The following is a 21,866-nucleotide window of genomic DNA, read 5'->3' as shown; positions in this document are numbered from 1 at the left end:
GGAGCCTCCGCGCACCGCCCCGCTGCGCGCCGCCCGCCGGGCCGCCGTGGCTCGCCGCCACCCTTAACGGCGACCCCAAAGGCTGCGAGCCCCGGGACGGCTCGGCCCCGGCCCCGGCCCCGGCCGCGCCTCAGCGCAGCCCTTGCGGGAGCCCAGCAAGGAGAGAAATCCTGGGCCGCCCCGACGCTTCTGGGCTTCGCCTGCAGCCGCCCCCTTATGCCCGTGCCCGGGTTGGGGTGCGCGGGCTCCCCAGCGCCCCAGGCACGCTCTTGGGCTGTCCCTGTGACTCTGGAGCCAGCGCAGCGGCGGGCAGTCCCGCCAGCTCTGCGACGCGCGCTAGCAGGAGCTCGGTTCCCATCAGCTGTGATCCGCAGCAGGATATGAAATGAGTTTCCCAGGGCTCAAAGCCAGTGCAGCAGCAGCAGCAGCTCTGTTGCCATCCCAACAGCAGCTCTGGCTCCGCTTTGCTAGGGCTGTGCACGTGGCTCATGCAGCACCCTGGCATCACTGCCATTGCCCTGCGAGCCAGGGTCTAGGAAGCTCAAGGACCTCACCTGGGCCATCCACCAACTGCCGTCAGGGGATGGCAAAAGCAGGGCGCGCGCTGGGGGCGCTGCAGAAACCTCTGCGGGGGGGAGCAGGGCGCGGGTGCTGCTCCCACTGCAGCGCTTGCAACAGAAGTGCCAGAATGGAAGAAGTTCAGAAGAAAGTCACCCAAACAAATCAAAGGGTGGAAAGAAAGGCCGGTGCAAGAAAATATATTTGACAAGTCAGGAGAACCTGAACTTGGACTTCTAGTTCTTGAAGGTTGTAATGAACGCTGGGGCAGGTGAAGAATTACTTAGGGAAAAGGTACATAACTACGTAGAACAACAGTGGGATGAAGGTAGAGTATTTAAAGTTAGGCTAGATACAGGCCTAGCTGCTGCTGAGAAGAATGATCTTGCTTGAGGCATGGGCTAGGTTGGCCCAGTCTCATTCTGCGTCACGGAAGAGGCACTGGGCAAGGCCGAGGGTTGTCGACGCAATCTATGACGGTGATTTGAGAGAAGCACGAGAAAGCCCGCTGGTCGCTATGCTTCCCTTTGGCAGACAGGTATCCAATAAAGATGAATCATTATTAGCACTTTTTGCCTCTTTTGGATGACAGTAAATCAGTAGTAGGTGCTGGCATTACAACCAGCGCAGCTGAGGTGTTGTGGAGCCATTGCAGTGGCTCCACTTTTACCTGGTTCAACAGTCCCATCCTTCTCTCCTCCGAACCCCCCTATCCTGCCCCTCTGCTGCCTGTACTGTGGGCACCCGCTCCGCAGGCCGTGGTGGCCAACCATCCTGATTTAGGCTGCTTGCTGGCCTCCGAACAGCTGGCACAACACGGCCCTGCTCAGAGGCCAGGCTTTGGGAGGAGGAAGCGGGTGACAGAAAAACAAATGCCCTTGCATGCCTCTTGTTTCCTTAGCTCTTGAAACTGCAATACAAAAGTACTTTTGTACTTTACTGCTGTGGACAAATGGGCTCTGGCAGTGTTCATTCCCAAGTGGTCGAGGGCAGCAGTTGCTCCCGGGTGTAGGGGAGGGGGCAGAAGACCCCTGTCCTTGAGACCCGCATTGTCCCAGGAGCCCCAAGCACTGAGGTCCCCATCACGCTGTCCTGAGTCCTTCGTCTCCTGCATTGGCTGGTGTTCATTGCCTTGGGGCTGCGTGGGTGACCTCCAACACAGAATGGACATTTCAACCATTTGCTGCTCCATGCCTGATGCCATGGGGCTGTGCTGCAGCTCAGATACGTTCACACAGAAAATAGTCTGGCTCCCAAGCTCAGGACGCTCATCAAGTTCACAGATAGGCAAGTTCAGAGAACCCTGTCCCTCCATGCCAGTGTTGAGAGCACTGCATGCTGTCTGAGCCCTGGCAGACCAGTTTTCTGCTGGTGAGTCTCTCTCAGCAACGCTGCTAGCCCTGCTGCTCCAAGGAGTTCTCGGTGGTGCACGCTCAGGCCGGGAGGCCTGCACTGGGTGACAGGCACCCTGCACCCCGAACACGCTGCAGCACCGACCCAAAGAGCCAGGAGACACAGCAAGATGAAGCCAACGGCTGCAAGTAGGAAAAGGCTTTTACACTGCAGAACTTGCTGCTATAGGACACTGCAAACACCAAGAACTTACTAAGTCAAAAAGGGATTGGACATATACATGGATAACAAGCCCCTTCAAAGTTATTTTAATCAAAGAAAAAGTGTGTGTGTGTGTGTGTGTGTGTGTGTGTGTGTGTGGAGGGAAAGCTTGCAGCATTGGAACTAATGGAGAAATTTATACTTCAGGCTTTAAGCAATTAGGATCATGTCTACATCTTCTACCACTCCTTGAGCCACCTCCCAAAGCACTTGGTGCTGACCCTGCAGAAAGGATGCGGGGCTGGGTCTGATGATCCCTGTGCTTCGGGGGGATGCTGGGGGACGTTATCTGTGGAGAGTGGGCATCTTGCTGCCGTGAGGGCAGAAGCGGGAATGAGGGGACGGACTGGGACGCTAACGAAGCTGCCTGAGGCTGTCGCCGCACCAAAGCAGAGCCATGAGCTGGAAGCCTTGCAGAAACAGGCAGGAGGCCAGTGCCTCCTGCACAAGAGTCAAGAGACACAAAGCCCATCTTGGCTACCCTCCACCTCCCACCCTGTGACACCTGCGAGACCTGAGTGACTTCATCATCAAAAATAGAGGTGCCCAGAATCTATAACATACTGATAATTAACTACTGCTCTGACCTAGCAGCAAGACTGCTTCCAATAGCAGTTCCCACCCTAGAAAATGGCACTTTTCAACCACAGGGACTGTGTGGTGCAGAACCTCACTGGCCACAGTGGGTCCAGGGCCTTCTCCACTGCTATGAATGACCACCAAAGCCAGCTCTGGGCCACAGTCAACAGAAGACCCATGCCTGGAAGAGACTGATTTGGTCTTGGTGGGGAAGGGCACATGCCACCTTTGTAACCCTAGCTATGCAAAACAAAGGATGAGACCTGTTGGGGAAAGATGCTTTAATAGGGAGCTGAATGAACAGTCAAGAGAAGCATTTTGATCTCTTTTCTCCGCGGCAGACTGGAATGTGTCCTCCAGCAGGAAGGCGCTCTGGGAGTCCTGCAGACAGCCTTCGAGCGCAGCATCATTGCCTTCGCCCCCCCCTTCCCTTGCCAGCACACCATCTTGGGAGGGCTCCATGATCTAAATCTTCTGTTTCTTCTCCCAACTCTCTTATTGTCAGTGTCTAACCACCACCTGCAAACAGAGGGCTCCTGTCCTCGTGCCTCACGTGCTGCAGCTCTCATGGATTTCATCCGAGCTTCCTTCGTATCAGCTTGCAGTTCCCTTCCTGAAAGCCTGCATCTTCCATTTTTGCTCCACTGCGCTGTCCCTGCTGCAAGAGTCGTTTAATTCCTACTTGTTTACGGCAAGCTGCACATGTCATCTGCTGGCCCAATTAAGAAAAAACCATCCCCGGTTGCTGCTGCCTGTTTGCGATGCTCCCTAACACTGTGAGTGGCTTGAGACACGTTATCACGTAGAGAAGACTGGCTGTGCTCGACCGGAGGCCAGTGCCAGCTGGCTACATGCATCTGCATCTTGCATCGCTGGAGGTGTCTCCCGCGGACATCGGCATCTCCAGCTGTGGGGAGCAATGCTGCCAGAGCCCGAGGGGTGCAAGCGGCTCCGCTGCTACATCCCAGTCTGGGTCTAGAGGGGCAGACACAGGGTCTGGCCACCTCCAGGCAGATGTGGGCTTATTGCCCCAGTTAGCTGGTCATCGAGCACCACTCAAGGTCCTCATTTCCAGACAGATGCCTTCACCGAGGGGAGCTTTTTAAGGCAACCAAGCATTCGCTGATCCCATCCTCTTCCTACCAGCAGCCTGCCCGTCTTATTTAAATTCAGCTTTGGCAGCTGCTCTTTTTACAGGTGCTAATTTCAGCAATGCATCAAGAAATCCCAGGAGACGGTGCTATTTACACGGCCCGAGGGCGGTGCAGAGCTAGGTTTTATCTGGCCTTGCGGCATCTCAGCCCCTGTTGTCGCTTCCTCGCTCTCACACGGAGTCCTGCGGGAAGAGGAAGGCAAGCGTGAGGGAGAGGCTCAGAGGTGCAGCCTTCGTCCTTAGCAGCCTTTCAAGGTCACTCAGAAGGACGGGATTTGAGCCATTTCAGGGAGTCTCTGTGGCATCTGCAGCTTTTCTAGGAATGGGGCAGAAGTGTTTGAGGATGAACAGCTTCAAACACTGCTTGAGACTGACCGGTCTGAAGGCAGCCTGCTCCTCGGAGGCAGAGGACGGTGACACAAGCGCCGTCACACTGGTCCTTTCTGCACTTGCCTTTAGCCCAGGCGGGAGCTGGAGTCTTGCAGGAGGAACCTGGTCGCTGTCAGAGCCTCTGCGACCGGGCGGCCTTTACGAAATAGCGCCCCGAAGCCATGCGTTAGCTCTGAGCCTGAGCGGAGATGGTGAAGGTGTCATCTTTGTAATATCTGGGGGCAAAGCTGTGGACAGTTTTGCATGGGGGGGGGGGAATATCACCCTCAACCGCAACCGTCTGCAGAAAGCTACCCAGCATCCAAACGGCAGGGGAGACAGCGGGGTCTGCAGGCACCGAAGCGGGAGCGGGGAGCACCGAGGAGAGGAACGCGCGGCCGGGGGCAGGCCGCGGGGAGGCAAGCAGCAAAGCGGGGAACGCACCGAGCCCTGTTCAGTCCCGTCACCTGGTTCCCTGCGACTCGTACAGGCTTCTGCCGGCCCTGGAGGTTTGCACCATCGTGGGTGAGTGGGAAGGGGCAGGATAAGAAACGGCCCACGCTGAGGCCGCTTCCCCACCCCCCGGGGAGCAATTCACGCTGGGAAAAGTGCAGTTGGGATAATAATAACTGGGCACACCGAGGGACCGATAGCACTCTCGGGGCGGTTGCCAAACAAATTATCCTCCTCCAGGGCAAAAAAAACCACTTTCACTCTATTAATGATCCCTGATACGCCGCCCAGCACCACTGCGCAGTGCCTTTGGCCTCCCTAGCGGGAGCAACCGCATGAGGATCTTCAGCAAACACCACCAGCTCGCTTCTACGATGGAAATTACAGCAAACGAAACGTCTCGCGCAGCTGCGGTCACAGGGCAGAGGAGTAACGCGGCCCGGCTCCACGATGGCGCCCTGCCCGCCTTGCCCTTCTCCCGGGGATGCAGCACGCACCCGAGGCAGCACAGGCGAGAGGGTTGGGTTTTTTGCTGGGGGGAGGAGGTCTGCAGCACATGCCCACTGGGGCAATGCTAGGTCACGCCTTTCTGAGCAAAATTGCAGCTTTAAGCACCAAAGGCACAGCTGGCAGCTCGTAAAACACAGAGGAAAGGTCCTTAGCGCAGATTAAACATTAACATGACTCAGTTGCTGCATGGCAGCACGGCCACGTCTCACGGTTTGTGGGTGCCCAACCCTTGTGCACGCCTCATTGCCTTTAGAAGAAAGCACGTTTCTAGCCTGATGGATCAGAGCAAAAGTTTGGAAATGCGACCAGGGTGCCACTTCACGACTCCGAGGCAGAGTCAAAGAAGAGAGATGTTTCCAAATCCCTTCTTTTTAAGAGAATCTGTTGATATCTTTTTTTGGTCCCGTTGCTTGGTCTCCAGACGGTTGTGCTCAGAACGACTGCACCAGACGCCCTGTTTCCCCGCATCTTTCGCTAGTCCCGAGCCGGCCCCAGGTGCAACCATGCACAAACCGCTTGCACTGCTCGAGGCAGCGCCGTGCCGGAGCCCTCCCTGCCGGCCTCGTGTGAGCCGCTGCGTCCTGGGGGCCACGGAGCCCCCCCGCCGGGAGCTGCTCCTGTGGGAACCAGTCGGCGCACGGCGCCAGAAGCGCTGCACGGACCCAGCACCGCTCTGCTCAGACCCGGAGCCCGAGGCCTGAGCTGCCCTGGGCAACACAGGCTCAGCCTACGGGGCGTTTCCAGACATCCGGGGCCACGGGGAGCCGGGCTCCCCTGGCTCATTCGCACTCTGCGTGGGGGGAGCAGAGGGGGAGCTCTCTGGACCCCGAAATGACTCGGGGCGGGGGGCCGCGCTACCCTTCGATGCTACACGCAGGTCTCTCCCGTGGGACTCGCAGCGCACAAGGCTGCCGGTGGGGCAGGGACGCTCCCCGTTGGGGGCCGACAGCGGAGCACACGCAGCCTCGGAGGAGGGCTTCCCCTGCTGGGGTCTCATCCACCTCCGAGTGCCGCAGGATAACGCGTCGGCTCTGGATGCGTCCGGCTCCCATTCATCCGCGGCTGCCGGACCAGCGGGGGTCAAGGTGGCCAAGCCCCTCTGAGTGACAGTGCGCGATGGGCCACATCCCAGGGTGCGATGCACAGGAGAGATGTCCCTGGGGACACAGCGGGGCCCAGAGTCGCCCCCGAAGCGAGGGAGGCCCGCGCCCGCCCGGCCCCAGCGGTCCTTCCCACCACTGCGCCGGCTCCTTTAAGGGAGAAAGTGATGCTCGGAAATTTGTGAATGGCGGCCCCCGCCCCCGGCTCGCCTGCGCGGCGCGCAGCCAATCGCGGCGTCCCGAGCCTGCCGCAGCCGGCTCGCTCGCCGCCCTTAAAGGCGCCGCGTCGCCGTCAGCCCTTGCTCTCCCCCCTGCGCGCCGGGAGCATCGCTGCAGCCCTGAGGGGATCTTCAAACCTGCGCCCACCCGCGGGGCAGCGCCGAGGCGCACCTCAGCCAGGTCCAGTGCGGCCTGGCTGGGTTTTCAGGCTTGATGCCAGCGGGTCCTGGCAGAGACCGGGAGCCAGCTCCTTCCGGACGAGCCGCGTTCCTGAGCCTGCTTCGCGCCAGCGCGCTGAGAAGAAGCAGGCAGAGCTCGCCAGTTCCCAGCAACGCGCGGGCCTCAGTCCCCGGCTCGCATGAGCCCTCCCTGAGGGGTTCACCCGCCACCTGCAGCGCTGACACGTGCAGCCCCCGGCCCCTGTTGCGGGACCCAGCAGGGAGATGTGCCGTTTCGCCCCACCTGGGCTCCAGGGCTGCGTTTGGACCACGATGGTCCGGCCCCAGGGAGCGGGCGCCCGCGGCGACCGGAGCTCCGGGCCGGGTGTAGTTCCACTCCAAAGGGAACCGCGCTGTCACGAGGCACAGCGGTTTCACAGCCGCTCCTGGTCTGGCGTAGGCGCCCTCTCGGAGGAGCAGAGTGCCGAAGCTCACGCAACTCCCCTTGCAAAAATCATTTTGCAAAAATCCCCTCGCAAAAATCAATTGCAGCTTGGAAAACTCACCACCACACACACGGCAAATAGCCGGGCGCAACGTGCAAAGAGCAAGAGGAACTGTCTGCAGTAGGACGGCAACGCGGCCCCCCCCCCCCCCCCCGAAGCAGCCACCAGAGTTTGCCCTCGGCTTCGGCAGCGAAACGAGCCCCCGGAGCAGCCCTCGCGCTGCAGCCCGGTGCCCCCTTGCTCGGTCTGGCGCAACCCCTCGCCCAGGCCCGCCGTAAACCAGACAATGAACTGCGCTGGGCTGAAAATAACCCTCGGAAAGGGAGAACGGTCCGGCAGGATGCTAGCGTGTCCCCTGACGGAGCCAGGCCCTGCTCCGGCGGCACGCGCCGGCTGGGGAAGCGCTGCCAGCAAGGTGCCGTGCCACCCAGGTCCGGCTTCGGCTGCAGGCACCGGCGCTCCTCCATGCACCAGCCCAACGCGCCACCTTGGCCACCGGCCGCACGAGTCTGTCCCTTTAGTCTCACTGTTTGGTATATAGGAACAATGGCGCGCAGCTCTTGCAAGGTGCTCTGGACGGCTCCAGATGCCCTCCAAACAGCAACCCGGAGCGATGTTTTAAACCATGCCCACATGATCCGGCAACAAAACCAAGTCTGCGCTCAGAAGTCACTCGGACAGGCTTGCAAATGCCGTCGTGCGTGAGAGTCTGGCAATCCCCCAAATCGGGACGGTACCAGCAGGAATTGGCGATGGGACATAACGGAGAGGCACGGGAGCATTCCCACGGATGGAGGCGACTGGGGAAATTCGGCCTTGGCTGTGCTGGTGGGGGCAGGCGACGAGAGGCAGCGCCGGGGCCCCTCGCCTGGACCCGGGCACGGCCGGCGGCGCGGGACCCCTGCCCGCCACTCCCCTCGTGCAAGCGGCTGCTGCCCCGGCGCGAACCCTCGCTCTTCTGCGGCCCTGGGCCGGCCTCGCGCGCTCCAGCTGCCCCGGGCCTGCTGGAGCTGAGCAAGAGGAGCAGCGAGTGCTTTAAAAAGAGGTCACGCTCGCGTTCACAAGAGGGGCAACTCCCAAACCCGCATCCGTCCCCCCCGCCGCCGTTGCGTTCCCCTTCGAGCAGATTCCCCTAACCCGCCTCCAAGTGCCAAGGGCGATGCACCTCTCGGCATGGCTCAATAGCGATCCTTCACATCCGAAAGACTAAAAACCTTCACAAGCCGTTATCGCGGCTGCTCTATTTATACCAGCGCCGGTCCTGCCTCTGCCATGGGAATCCTGGTCTCCGTCCAGCCCAGCGCCATTAAGATGCAGCGACATCCCCCCAGCTCCCGCCTGCCAGATAGAAAGCAGCTGCCCTGCCAGGCTCCGCATTCAGCCTTGGTTTGTTCCTTTAAAAAAAAAAAAAAAACGGAGAGGAAAGTCCGTTTGCTTTGCAGAAACACACCCGCGAGATTCGTCGTCTGCCTCCGGTGACGTTGGGGTGGCTGCGAAGGGGAGCGGGGCGCAGCCGGGCGGCCGTCGGGGCAGCACCTCCCGTGCCCGGGGCAGGATGCTCTGCTCCGACGCAGGTCAGGCACTCGCCGCGCTCGCTCCGGAGGGGAACGCTGCTCCACAGGGCAAAACCCCCTCTGATGCAACCCAAGCAGCTCTCAGCTCTGCACAAAAGCCAATGCCGCAAGGTGCATGGTGCGCCGGCGGGCTGGGGGGACCGGGCGAAAGAGAGCTCGGGGACAGGGAGAACGAAGCGCAGCGGGGCAAGGACGCGGCGTGGCGCAGCCAAGACGCCGTCGGAGCCCCGGACGGGGGGCCGGGGCCGGGGACAGCCATCAGAGGGCCGGCTGAGAGGTACCGGCCAGTCGGTGCTGTCGGAGAGGGGCTGCTCTTCGTTCGGGCCTCGTCCCCCGCGCACGCCAGCGAACGGTCCGCTGCACGGGACGGCGCGCTTGCACCAGCGCACAGCGAAGCTACCCTAAAGCGAACGGTAACGACAGCTCTCTCGTCTCGGTACGACCCGCAGTGGCGCCGTTCGGCCGAGCGAGGACGGAGCCGCGGCATCAGCCCGGCAGCTCGGCCCGGCGCGGGAGGGATGCACAGAGCGGGCGCCGGCCGGAGGCAGGGACTGCGCTGGCCGGACGCAAGAAGGCCACCGCGCAGGCACAGCTCGGGGAACGGGCCAAACGGAGGGGTCGGCCGAAAGAAACCCGCGGCCGGGCAGCACGCGCCGCACGGCGCCTCGGCGGGGCACTTCGGCTGCTGGCGGGGCCGCTGGGCACTGGACGCCCACGTTGGGGGGGCTTTCAGCCCGCTGAGCCCCCTGGCAGGCAGCACGCCTGGACACGGCGTTTGCAGCTCCCACTTCCGCAGCGGCAGCCACGGCTGCGCGGCCGGGCGGTCGGCTGGCCCGCGCGGCCTCGCCGGCAGTTTCCGGCTCCCGGCAGCGAGTTGTTTTTCTCGCCGTTTGGTTCGCACGCGTCTGCCTGGCGCAAGCAGGTTACAGTGGCCTGAGCTCTGCCGTCGCCGCCGGGGCGAGCTGCAAGCAGGGCAGAGGACGGAGCCGGGACAGCCGGAAACTGATGCAACCTGATGGATGCGATAAGAGAGCTGCACTTAACTTCAGCCGCCACAAGCCACTTAAGTCTTCCTTCCTCTTAGCAGCGGCCGGGTGTCACCGCAGAGCCCCGTCCCGTGCACGCGGGTCCCCACGGGCTGGCGCCGCTCCGGTGGGCGACCCCCACCGCGAGCAGGGAGCTGCTGTCCCCCCCGGCGCCAGCACCCAGCACCCAGGCCCGTCTCCCGACCCGCGCGGGTACCGGTGATGAAAGGAGGAGGCTGAAAATGAAAAAGCTTCGGGAAAGACTGACAGGGATTATTTGAGGGCTGGAGAAACCTGCTGCACACTGAGAAAGCGAAGAAGCCAATCTGTTTAGTTTATCTAAGGGAGAGTTAAGAGGGAAGCCAGACGCATCTATAAATACCTACATGTTGGGAACATTTCTGATTGCTGCGGCCCTTTATCCTAGCAAACAAAGGCAGCGAAACCTCCTGGGGCTGGGAGCTAAAGCAAGAGAAATCCAGGCTAGCAGCAGAGCGCAGGTTTTTAGCGGTGGGGATAACTAACCATCAGGACACCCAGTCACGGGACACAGCAGATTCCCCATCACACTCAAGTCTTAAAGTCAAGACGAGCTATCCGCTGCTAACGGACCTGTTGCAACGCACCCAGATGTTCGGGGCCAGATGCAAGAGCCGATGCTCTCCAGGGCCTGGGACATCTAGGAGGAAAAATCCTTAAACTCTGCCAGCCTGACTGGTCATGACGAAAGAGGCTCTCACCCCCTTACGGGTTTTGGCAGCCCTCCCCGTGGCCACCCTCCCCTGCTCAGAGCACGGCAAACTCACTACCAGACACCAGCAATTTGCTCTTATTTTTTAATTTAAAAAATTGGCTTTTTTTTTTCCTAAAGCAACCTTCTTTTCAAAATCTTCTGACCTGTAATAATGTGTTTTGTCAAAACCAGCGTGTTGACTGCTCGCTGTCTCTCGCAGGAGGCACGTCCAGCGCTCCTGCAAGGGAAGCGTCCCGGCTCTGTCTTCTCCCCGCTCCCTCCCGCGGCCGAGCCCGGCCGCACCTCTCACCTCTTCCCTAAAACCCCAGGCTGCCCTTCCTGAACGCGTCAAGCCTTGGAGCATGTACGGAAAGACAGAGGGAAAAGGAGAAATTAAACAGTAGGGAGGAAAAAAAAAGAAAATGGGGCATTACCCATTTTATTGCAGTGCAGAACAAGGAGGAGAACGTTTAAAAAAGGAGAGGAAAGCAGCAGTGAAGTTCTCATCTTTCGGGAGAAGAACGAGCGAGCAAACGCTGCTTCAAGCTACGCCAAGGCGGACGGGAGTTTTTTCCAGGCCGTCGGAAATCGGCGCCGAGCCCCGGCCGCCCGCGCTCGCACCGGCCCTCGCTCGCCCCGCCGCTGCCGCCGAGCCCGCGGCCCGGCCCGCCAGCCGGCCGCCTTCCGCGGCCAGCGCCCGGGCGAGCTGAGCAAGGCACCTGCCGTTTCAGAGCTCGGCCCAGAAGCCGGGGGGCCGCCGCGAGGCGGCAGCGCGCCGGGGCGGCCGGGCGCCGTTTGCAGCTCCTGGCCTCACTCCGCGCCGCCGCCGCTGCGCGCTCCGGGCTCCGCCGCCCGCCGCCCGCCGACCCCAGGCCACGGCTAACGTTCACGACAAAAAAAAAAAAAAAAAAAATAAATTTGGTTTCGGTGTCATCCAGCCCAGGCAACCGCTGGGGCATCCTCGCCCGAGCGTCGCCGGGGGACGGCCGCGCACGCCGAGCCTCACCTGGGGCAGGGGGCCGCCGGCGGCCACCAGCAGGCTGCGGACGCTGGCCGGCGCCTCCGTCCTCCGCGCCGTCACCCTCACCAGCCGCGGCCTCCGCTCGGCGGCCTGCAACGAGACGGGCGGGCGGCTGGCTAGCGGGGGCCGGCGGCTCCCGCCCTGCGCCCGGGCCGCCGCCGCGCGTTTGGGCATCGCTTCCGAAACGCTTTCGCCGAGCGCGGTATCTGCGCGGGGGGCGCCGCTCAGCCCGCGGGGCGCCAGCGCGGTGTCCAGCTGCGCCGCGTTATTTAGCCGGAAGGAGGAGCCCCGCGGCTTTTTAGGTTTTTCTGCGCAAAACGCTTCCCGCGCCCCCCAAATCGGGGTGCGTGCCCCCGGCAGCGCCTCGCCAAGGCGGCGGAGGGCCGAGGGAAGGAGCGAAGCGGCGCCTGGAAAGACACGGGGCCGTTTAACTTGCATTCGCGCCGTCGGCGTGAGTGAGACGCCGGGGCTGCGCTGCTGCTCCCCCGTCCGGTACCCAGCTTTTAAAAAGCTGTTGGAAATTAAAGAGAAGGCAATCAAGAGGCGCTGAAGTTACTCGAGGACTGGGAGGAGGGGAAAAAATCCTGAAAAGGGAAATCTAAAGCACTCAACCTACTTAAGGTAGCAAAAGGGAGGTGACGAGCCGGGGACTTACCTCGGGGGCAGCGGGGGGCTCGGCCGGGCGGCCGGGCTCGCCTGCCCCGCGCTGCTGCCCGGCGGTGCCGGGAGCCGGGGCCGGGCTGGCGGGCCGCGCCGGTGCGCAGCGCAGCGTGAAATCGTAGAACTCGTGGATATCTGCAAAACAGCGCCAGAGAGGTGCCCAGGACCGGGCAGAGCCGGCGGGATGCCCGCCTTGTCCCGTCCTGCCCCCTCCTGTCCCGTCCCGTCCCATCCCGTCCTGCCCCATCCTGCTCCGTCCCGTCCTGCCCCATCCCGCCCCGTCCCGTCCCACCGCCCTCCCGGCTGTGCCACCTCCGGGAATCTCCCGCGGGTGGCAGCAGCCCCGCGGGGCTGTCCCGCCACTCGCGGGCGTCCCCCTCCGCAGGGGACCTCGGGGACTGCCCAGCCCTCTCTCCTCGCCGTGCAGGGCTTCCCGCATGCCAGCTGCGCTGCTGGCAGCTGCTGCCGTGTTTATCTCCCGCTCCGCTCCGTCCCTCCTAAATTCCCTCTTCCCGCCTGTGGTGATGCTCCCGGAGCGCCCTGAGCAGACACCCGGGTAACTTCTCTCCTGGATCCCAGGGATCTGAGGCTGAGGCTATTTAATTTATAGCGGCTATATAATTTAGAGGGTTTCCAGGGAGGGGCACAAGAGCCAGTGTGTGCCAGGCCTCGCGGGTCCATAGGAGCGAAGAGCTGGGAGAGGGAAGGATGGTGACGGGCACGAAAAGCCAGCGGCGAGTGTGAAGGCGCTGGGAGGGGAGCTGCAAGGCCCCAGCGCCTTTCCCAGGAGCTGATGCCGAGGACGGCCTCGCCTCGCCTCGCCTCGCCTTGCCGGGGTGGCCGGCGTGAATTCGAAGGGCAGGGGCCGGCCTCTGGCTGCTGCAAGGCAAGGGGCTCTGCAAACCAGGGGCGCGGGAGGGGGAAACGCCAGCAGTGTTTTGCCCTGCCCGGTCACGCGGGTAGGATTGCAAGAAGCAAACACGCAGCCCGGGCAGCGGGAGAGCCAATTTCCCCATCTGTGGGTGCAGAAGCGTGTTATTAAGAAATGTGCAACCACAGGTTTTCCCGAGGCTGCTCCCGGCTGTCGTTGCAGCCCAGCGCGGTCCAGAGCCAGGCCAGACCGGGACCGCGAGGCTCAGCATCCCCCTAGGAGCACTGAGAGCTAATCTGCCCATTGCAGAAGGGTTTAATATCAGAAAGGGGAACGACATAAAAAGCGAGGAGCCTTTTATGAAGAAGCCGAGAGGGGTAACAAAGAGGGTAAACCGCTTGCAGGAGGCTCAGAGACTATTTAAAGATGCCACGTTGGAACATCAGAGTGAACGTGCGGTGCCTACCCAAAGGATTTTACAAGCACAGAAAGGAGGAAAGCAGAGCTGGACAGCAGGGCAAAGGAGGCTATTAAAAGCAAGAAGACGTTCTTCTAAACAGCTGAAGTTGTGTCCAAATGAGAAAAACAGAAAGAACGGTCAATGCTGCTGGGTTAAATGCAGAGCTCCGAGAAGGTCGGCCAAAAAAGTTTGGGAAAAGCGTCGCGAAAGGCACAAAAAAAGTAATAAATCCCTGCAAGCACCTGGGAAACAGGAAGCTGGTCAGCGAGTTTGTAGGGCCAAAAAGTGACGGCACCATAAATAAGCACTCAGAGAGGGTAAAGCCCTCTGAGAAACTAACAGAGAAAACAGCAGAGAAACTAAACTCATTTTCTGTATCTGCACCCGCTGCGGAGGAGCCCAGAGAGCCCCTTGAAGGGGGGTGAGGGGGTTACGGACAGACGGACGGCACCAAACCCTGGCGGCCCAGGGCGCTCGCCCAAGCGCTCTGGGGCCGAAACACTGACCTGCCTGCTCCAGGGTGCAATTTCTCATCTTAAACTCCCCCCCCCAGCAGGGAACTGCAAGGTATTAAATGCCCATTTTTAAAAGATTTCCAATGGAAACCTGGCGAGGTGCTGGGAAAGGGCCCTCACTGCGGCTGCAGGGAACCAGGCTGCCTTGGCAGCCGGTCCGGCTGGCTCAGTACGCCGGGATGGGCGCTGAACCGGCTGTGCCGCGGGGCAGGAGGTCTTGGAGTTACGGTCGGTAATTCTAGGAAAGTGAAAATAGTGATCAAAAACCAAGCAGAGGATGCAAACATAAAGTGGAGAGGAGTCCGCAGGCTCGAGGGGACCGAAGGAGATGAGGGGGCAGCGGGCTGGAAACCAGCCTCTCCTCCTCGCCGGGGACACAGCCAGTCTGGGGACCCGCCTGGCTCCTGGTCTTGGAGTTGCCAAGAATTTGCAGGGGTTCAAAAACCGATTAGGCAAAATTAACTCAAGAAAAATCTAAATTCACCTCCCAGGAAATACCGGAGCTACAGAAGACTTGAGGCTGGAAGAACCTTTGGGGGAAAAAGCCTGGGTGGGCTCCCTGCTCTGGCCATGGTCCGGGGGATGCTCCGGCCTGGGGACCGACGAGCGGCAACAACCCGGGGGCTGCGTTCCCCGGGCTGCACCCAGCCGTGCACGGGCTCGAAAACGTAAAACTCAAACGTGGCCGGTGCCAAACCAACCGCTCCTCCGTGCGCGCTGGGGGAGCAAGCAGCGGGCTGGGCTGTCGGTGCCGCCGCAGCGAGCTCAGAAGAGCCACCCAGTGCCCAGAGCTGGGTAAGACCCCTGCGAAGCCCCGGCGCGACAAGTGGGGACTGCGCCCCTGCGCTCGAGTCCCTGTCCTCTCCCCGCTGTCGGAGCTGCCGCTTCCCTGCTGAAATCGGTCCCGCGTGGCCGGGCCCGCAGCCGGCCGAAAATGGAGCCGACAGCACGGTGACCCGTCGTCACGCAGCCGGACAAACGGGACTTTGTTTCAGTGCAAAAACATCTCTCCCTCCGGTTACAAAAATAGCCGTTGTGTAACAGGCTACCAACCCGCGCGGCTCCGCTTGCAGCGCACCAAACTCCGGGAAAACAGGATTGCAGGAGCGCGCCTTCCCCCTGCCCGCCCCGTCCGCGGCGCGGGCCGCCATCCGGCCCCGGCAGCCCCGCTCGGCCTCGGGCGGAGGGCTCGGGCTGCGAAAGCCATCGCTACCTCCGTAAGAGGAACGTTGCGGCAGTGAAAGCTGGTGCCGCACGTCCCGCCGCCCAGCCCGGTTTCCGTGTCATGACAGCGTAAATCCGCTCTGGCTCTGCTAAGGGAGAGTGGTCCCAGATTTACGCAGCTCAACCGAGATCAGAATTAGCCGAACAATTTCCTCCTGGGGTCAATACACCAAACGAAGGGCATTAAAGCTCTCTCTAGCGCTGGGAGCAGAGGGATAACGCAGCATCCCGGTGCCAACCAGCGCGGGCGCGCTGGCAGAAAATGACCTTTCTGGCCCGGCGGCGTAGGTGCGGATTTGCTCCAAGAGGAAACGCCGCTGGCGCGCCGGCCTCCCCGTCGCGCAGGGGTGGCCCCGGCGCCGCGGCGAGCAGCCGGCCAGAGGCGGCCAGTGCAGGGGCTCGCCCCGGGAAAGGAGCCAGCCCCGGAGGGCTTTCGGCGGGAGCGCTGCCTTTTTGGCCGCCGCCAGCCTGGGCGGGTGAGCGCGCCCAAACCGAGCTTGTCCGCCCGGCTTCGCGGGGCACAACCGCCCCGTTCGGCTTGCTCCGGGAGGGAAAGGTCAGGAGAGCCGCTCCTGCGTGTGAGCCCGGCTCTCGCCGGCGCCCGGCCCCCGAGCAGAGCCCGGCCCCGGTCACCGGGCAGCGCGGGACGTCGCGGAGCATCCGGGCTCCGGGTGCGGGAACGGTTCGCGGGGAGGGAGCCTGCAGCGCCCAGCGGAGGGAGTCGCAGCCGGCTTCGCTCGGCGATGCTGTCTAAAGGCACGACAAGCAGCACGAAAAGCAGGCCGGGGTGTCTTGGTGGGACCCAGCGCCCTTCTCCTGGGCTGTTCGCCTACAAATCACAAGCTCGGCTCAGTGACCTCAGACAAAATTAAGCGAGAGGCTGGGAGGAGAGAGCCAGCAAATCCTGTTCTCCGATTTCTTTTGTGCCGGAGCCGCGGTCGGCACGTTCCCGAGCAGAGCAGCTCCCCGCGCTGCCTCCAGCCCGGGGCCCCCCAGGGGCACGGGCAGGCCGGCGGCAAGGGACAGCGCTTTAGCTGCGCATCCCGGCAGATGCAGGGCTTCTGGGGCCCGCAAAAGAGCTGAATTGTGCAAAAACGCACACAAAGCCGTATATCTCATGTTTTTCGCATGGAACGTGGGAAACTTGTCATGTTTGGCATTTCTGCTAACTATTGCACCAATGCATTTTGGGGTGCAAACTCAGCATGGCCGTTGCATGCCTCAGGACAGCGTTACCCATAAGAGCGCAAGGTCTGCGTACAAGCATGCACCAGCCTCAGGCATTGAGGGTCTGCAAAGGCAGGAACCACGTCCCCAAAAGCCTGCGGGAGGACGGTGCTCCGCTGGCTGAGACCTCTCCGGAGCCGGACGCGTGTGCAGCCACACGGGGCAGCGAAACGGGAGCAGTGATGGGAGACGGCCTACCTGCGGCTCAGCCCTCGCAACACCTCCCTCGGAAAAAATCCCCTCGCAAAAATTGGGTCTGATCCAACTTCAGCCAGAAGGGGAAAAGGGCAAGTGGAAAGCAAATAAAGGCTGGAAATGCTCCACCCTCCCGGAGCGAGCCAGGGCCGCCGCCGCTGCTGCCGCTGCCACCACGCTCCGATGGGTCCGGACCGCGGGAGCCGAGACCCACCGGTGCGCGGCAGCGCCCGACGTCCTGCGCTGGCATGGAGGAATTTGCGCACACACACACACACTTCTCAGCGAGGGGGGGGGGCGGGGGAGGAAGTAATTAATGCAAATTCCTCGTTAGATAAACACCGCAGGGGGAACTAATATCCTGTTAGACCAGTTAAAAAAGGTCACCAGTAATCAAGCAGCACTCCCTTGCGCCAGCAGCACTGGCAGGACGCGAAGACAGGCGGCTGAAAGCGGAGCGCTGGCGAGGTCTCGCGCCAGCTCGCGCGCACGCACACGCGCTCTTCCCGGATATGTTCTCTCCGCAACACTTGTGCGCAAAAATAAACAGCGTTGTGCTTCATGCCGCCTTCAGATGCTCCCAGGGAGGAGCTGCAAAAGCAGCCGCCGGTGCTGGGCTAACGCCCCGTGTGCCGCAGGGGTCACAGCAATTCCTGGGGAGCCCGGCTCTAAACCGGCAGCAGCACCCCCGTGCAGTTTAATGCAGACTGTGGACAGTTTTGAGAGCAGTTGTATAAACCAAGGGGCAGGAAAGGAGATGCAGGCCGGCCCCACGTGCGTTCCCGGAGCTGCTCCTTGTTGGTGTCTCTGCTGCCGACAGCGCGAGCCCAAGCCCACCATGCGACGACAAGCTTGGGCTGAAAGCCTCTGCAGGTGAGGCACAAACATCAAGAACAGGGAAAGGTGAGAATAAAACAGCTCAGGACCCGACCCGGCGGGGGCACATGTCAGAGGAACCAAGCTCTGGCACCGCGACTCTCGGCCCATCACCGGCTTTTGCTTTTTGCTGGGGAAACCGAGCCACAGGGGCGATGCTCGCAGCCTGGTGCCCGGGTCCGTGCTGAGACACCGCGGCCTGCCAGCACGCGTGGCATGGAAATCGCAGCCGGTGCTCCCGCAGCAGTCCCGCTCTCTGCCCCCGACCCCCTGCTCTGGGCCGGCTCGCACGGCAGCTCCTGCCGACCCCTGCGCGGCTGGACACCGACGCCGGCCTCGCCTGGCGCGTGCCCCTGAGCCCTCTGCCCGGGCCAGAGGGACGCTCCTCCTCGAACAGGTACGGGCAGGGGAGAAGAAGCAGCGGGGAAAGGTGCTAACACGGCCAAGGGGGAGAGAGAGGTGGAAGATGCTAATTCGGACTTTTGCAGGCAGAGGAAAGGGTGCAGGGGTGTGAAGAAAAGGTGTGAGCTGCCACGACAGGAGAGCGCTGGGCTCCGGAGGAGCACCGGGCCAAGAGTGGGACAAAACGTGCTGAGGACGATGCAGAGCCCACCCTGGACCTTGGGCCACCCAGGGCCGTGGGTCCTCCCGGGGCCTGCCAGTGAAGGTGGCTGGTGGCACTGGCCTGAGCATGTGGGAAGGAAAGGAAAACGTGGTTTCCCCCACAAGACCTGGAAATGGCAACCTCAAGGACCGCATGTGTTTCCCCGGGGGCCTCCAGGAAGCAGCACTTAAGGAGCGGAGCAGCGAGGGAGCTCCTGCCTCTGGTGGCACATTGGATCTTCTGTAAATCGTTCACTAGGACTATTTTCAAAACTCGTGCCCTAAGAGAACTGCACAACCAGAATCTGGCCTGTTCCAGCAGGGAACGGAGCCAAGCGACTTCAGAGTCCAAAACATCAGATTTTTTTTTTTTTTTTAAAATCCTTTACAAAGAAAGTGCATTTTCAAATGACATCATATAGTGAGGTATCCACGCATCTCGTGCAGAGCTGTGGAGTCCAGTGAGACTCAAGCTGTGTTTGTCTAATTCTGCACAGACAGTGCTACACTGTGCTCGAAGCGGCATTTGCTGGTCCCCAGCCCAAAGACAAGCCCGGCTGTCAAGCCCATTGCTTGTGTGAAATGCAGTTGCTTGCACAGCACTCGCGGGTCAAAGCATGAGCAAGGCTGGGCTGCTCTGAACGGAGCTGCGCGAGTGTGAATTCTCCCAAGCAAAGGTAGAGCATCTAGTTTTCCTTTGGGCTGGCAGCAAGCGAGGAAAGCAGCAGGTTGAAGTGAGTGCAGAAAGGACAGGGACCTTTTGGGGACTGCCATCTGCATGGCAGCATGGCTGAAGCACGGTGCCGTGCAGCTCAGCAGTGGCTGTGGATAGGGGCCCGGGTGTTTGCATGGGATGCCCCCAGCCCAGGCAGGGCATGGACCTCGGGGCAGGATCGGGGCAGCCTCAGTCACCACCCTGGCATTTCCAGCAGTCAGCAAAGCCCACTGACCACAAGGCTTCAGGGACCGAAAGGAAGGGGCTTACCCAGCAGAGCCTGGAAGAGCTCGCTTTGGAAGATGTGTGAGACCTTTCCGATGGAGGCTTTCAACTCCTGCTCCTCTGGAGACCTCAAGGTGCTTTGGTATCTGGTCAGAATTTCCACTGCCCATTCGGTGTCTGCAGAGATGACACAGGAGTGACATGGTGTTAATGCCAAAAGCTAGACACACGCCACAAGGGAAGGCTTAAGGGCACTGCCTTGGGGCAGTGCAAAGGGGTGGCCTAGGTAAGACTGCAAGCTGCCTTCCACCTCTGGATTTTTAAGTTAGCCAGTGACAAAAGCAGCCTCCTTGCATGCACTTGGAAGAGCTTAGCACTCTTCTTCCTTTCTGGTGAACTTCCGGGCACACCAGTGTAATTGGTGAGCCCAGCTAACCTTGGTGTGAGCTACAGACCAACCATGGTGGAAAGCTAGATGTGAGCTTTAAAGAAGGTGATTCTGCTCACTGGCTCTCTTTGACCCTCAGGGGCTAAACCCACACTGACTTCCCTCTAAACCTTCGCAGTGCTGGGCAATCTGAGCCATCTCCCAGGCAGAGAAACCTTTTAGGAACTGGACCCATACCTGCGGCACAGGGCTATTAGCACTACCGTGAAGAACTCCGCACAGTCTGCCACGTGGGGCCAGATGTCTGCAGCCAAGATGAGAGCAGCTACAGCCTGCTGCAGTCGTCTAGTGCAAGATATTGCAAACAGCTCAGCTACATGAGTGGCAAAAAACACATTTCTACAGGTTGAAGCGTGAGAATTGCTCCATGCAGTGAGCTGGCCTTGGGTCAGCAGGAGATGGGAGCTGCTTGGTGAGTTCCTCAGGCTACGGAAAATGTGGGTGGGGGACACAATGCCTTAGGGAGAGATGCCGGCCAGGCAGGGGAGCCTGGAGCTGGGATAAAGCAGTGCTTTGGTTAAAGACTGGGCTCACCCATGGAGCTGTAGCTGTGTGACCACGTGTGGTCTGAAATAGGGCTGTGATGTCCGCGCCAGGAGAGCTCCACGCTTCTCTGGGCAAATGTCCGGAGCTGCCAGCCGAGCTCCACAGATGGCAAAAGCCAGTTCCAGCCCCAGATATGACCCATTTCTCAAAGAGGAGGAAAACTTCCATGGACTCTGAACAGCACCAGAAGTGACCCATCTCTCCGCCGGGAGGAGAGCTCCCATGGACCTTGGGCCCATCCCAGCCCTATCAGTGAATATTTCCCTTTGTTACTGAGGCGGCCAGCAGACAAAGGGCGTCTGTGCGAGGAGGCGGGGGAGGCGTCCCGGGAGCGTCGGGGACTCATCTTTTAACCCAGGAACTCATGCAAAAAGGATGGCCTTACTCGTCCCAGGGCTCGCGGCGGGGAATTCAGGTCACCGAACAAGGGGGCCTGTGTCTGCTGGGGCCGGGGCGCGTGCCACCTGCTGTCCCAGCCCTCGGCCCCCGGGCAGCACTCACCCTGCCGGCTCCCTGCTCCTCCTCGGCCGAAAGGGGAAGGGGTCCCGCCGGCATCACCGGCCCACGCTTGACTCATCGCGGGAGCAGAACAGGGAAAGGCGCGTGGGGAAGTGTGACCAGCCCCTCGTGCACAGAGATGCTCTGAGCCAGGCTCTGCTCAGAACTGGGCTCCACGCTGGCTCGGGAAAAGCAGGGACTTCCCAGAGCACCAGCTCCATTGGGCTTTACAGGCATCCCAGCCTCGTATTAGCGCCGAGGGTTTCCTTTTCTACAAGGACAGACAGCGGCTTCAGACACTGCCCAGCATCCTGCAAGCTGGGTTGAGTCATCTTCGCCTGGTCATTCCTGACCTTATCAGCAGAGGCTAAAGAAGCGGGTGGGGAACTGGAGCCACCATGCCAGCGCGCACGGAGATTGCCAACGTCCCACCCCAGTCCAGGCCGTACAGAAAGGGTGGTGCTCACTGTGCGCTGACCCCTGCGCTGCCGGGCACCGGCGCCGGGTGACACACCAGGCTGGGGCAGGGGAGCTGGCTGTGCACCGCCGAACCCGGGGAGCCGCCACACCTGCAGTGCGGGGGGAGATGGGAACTCCCTTCTTGCAACACCCACCACCACGTCCCTCAGGAAGGAGCGTGGGACAGCCGGCGCCCGTCTCACCATGCCCCAAGGAGCGCAGGGAGGGCTGTGTCCCAGTTACAGGAGAACCCCACAGCACCCGTAAGCTCGCGACCACCCTCCCCACGACACCCAAGGGTGCTGCAAACGCAGCGTCCCACGGCCACGCTCCGGAGCGGGCTGGCATGAGGATGGGGCAGGGCGCAAAGCTGGTGCTTTCCCCGGTCCTCGGGGCGGGCAGCGGGGTCTCCCTCCCGGGGGGGGTCCCAGCCCCGCGGACCGCGGCAGGGGAAGGAGGCAGGGATGGAGGGAGGGAGCTGCCCCGGCGGGAGCGCAGGGCGGCGGGGCCGGTGCCGCTGGGGCAGACACTTGTTGAGCGCGGCGGGGCCGGGGTGCCCGGCGCTGCAGGCAGGGCAGGGCGCTCCTTACCTTCCCTGCGGATCATCGCTCCGCCGTGGCCGGCGGCTGCTCCGCTCGCTGCCAACCCGCGAGCGGCCGAGCCCGCCGCCTGCTCCGCCCAGCGGGGACCGGCCGAGGAGCCGCCTCCCGCCGCCGCCCGCCTCCCGCCGCCGCCCCCCCGCCGGGGCGCACCGACCCCGGCCCCGCACCCC

The 21,866-nt window shown here is 61.7% G+C and overlaps 1 protein-coding gene across 1 annotated transcript; it reads right to left on the bottom strand.

Moving 5' to 3' along the window:
- Nucleotides 1–3,025: 3,025 nt before the first annotated feature.
- Nucleotides 3,026–21,790, bottom strand: LOC138068815 (disks large homolog 1-like). Its single transcript, XM_068957587.1, has 4 exons — nt 21,685–21,790; nt 19,189–19,320; nt 12,228–12,367; nt 3,026–4,087 (listed from the first exon to the last, which is right to left on the bottom strand). The coding sequence occupies exons 1-4, from the start codon at nt 21,698–21,700 to the stop codon at nt 4,076–4,078; spliced, it is 300 nt and encodes a 99-aa protein (XP_068813688.1). The 5' UTR covers nt 21,701–21,790; the 3' UTR covers nt 3,026–4,075.
- Nucleotides 21,791–21,866: the final 76 nt, after the last annotated feature.

The sequence above is a fragment of the Struthio camelus genome, chromosome 11 (genome assembly GCF_040807025.1).
Source record: "Struthio camelus isolate bStrCam1 chromosome 11, bStrCam1.hap1, whole genome shotgun sequence".
Lineage (NCBI taxonomy): Eukaryota > Metazoa > Chordata > Aves > Struthioniformes > Struthionidae > Struthio > Struthio camelus.
This window is presented reverse-complemented; position numbering and strand designations above follow the sequence as displayed.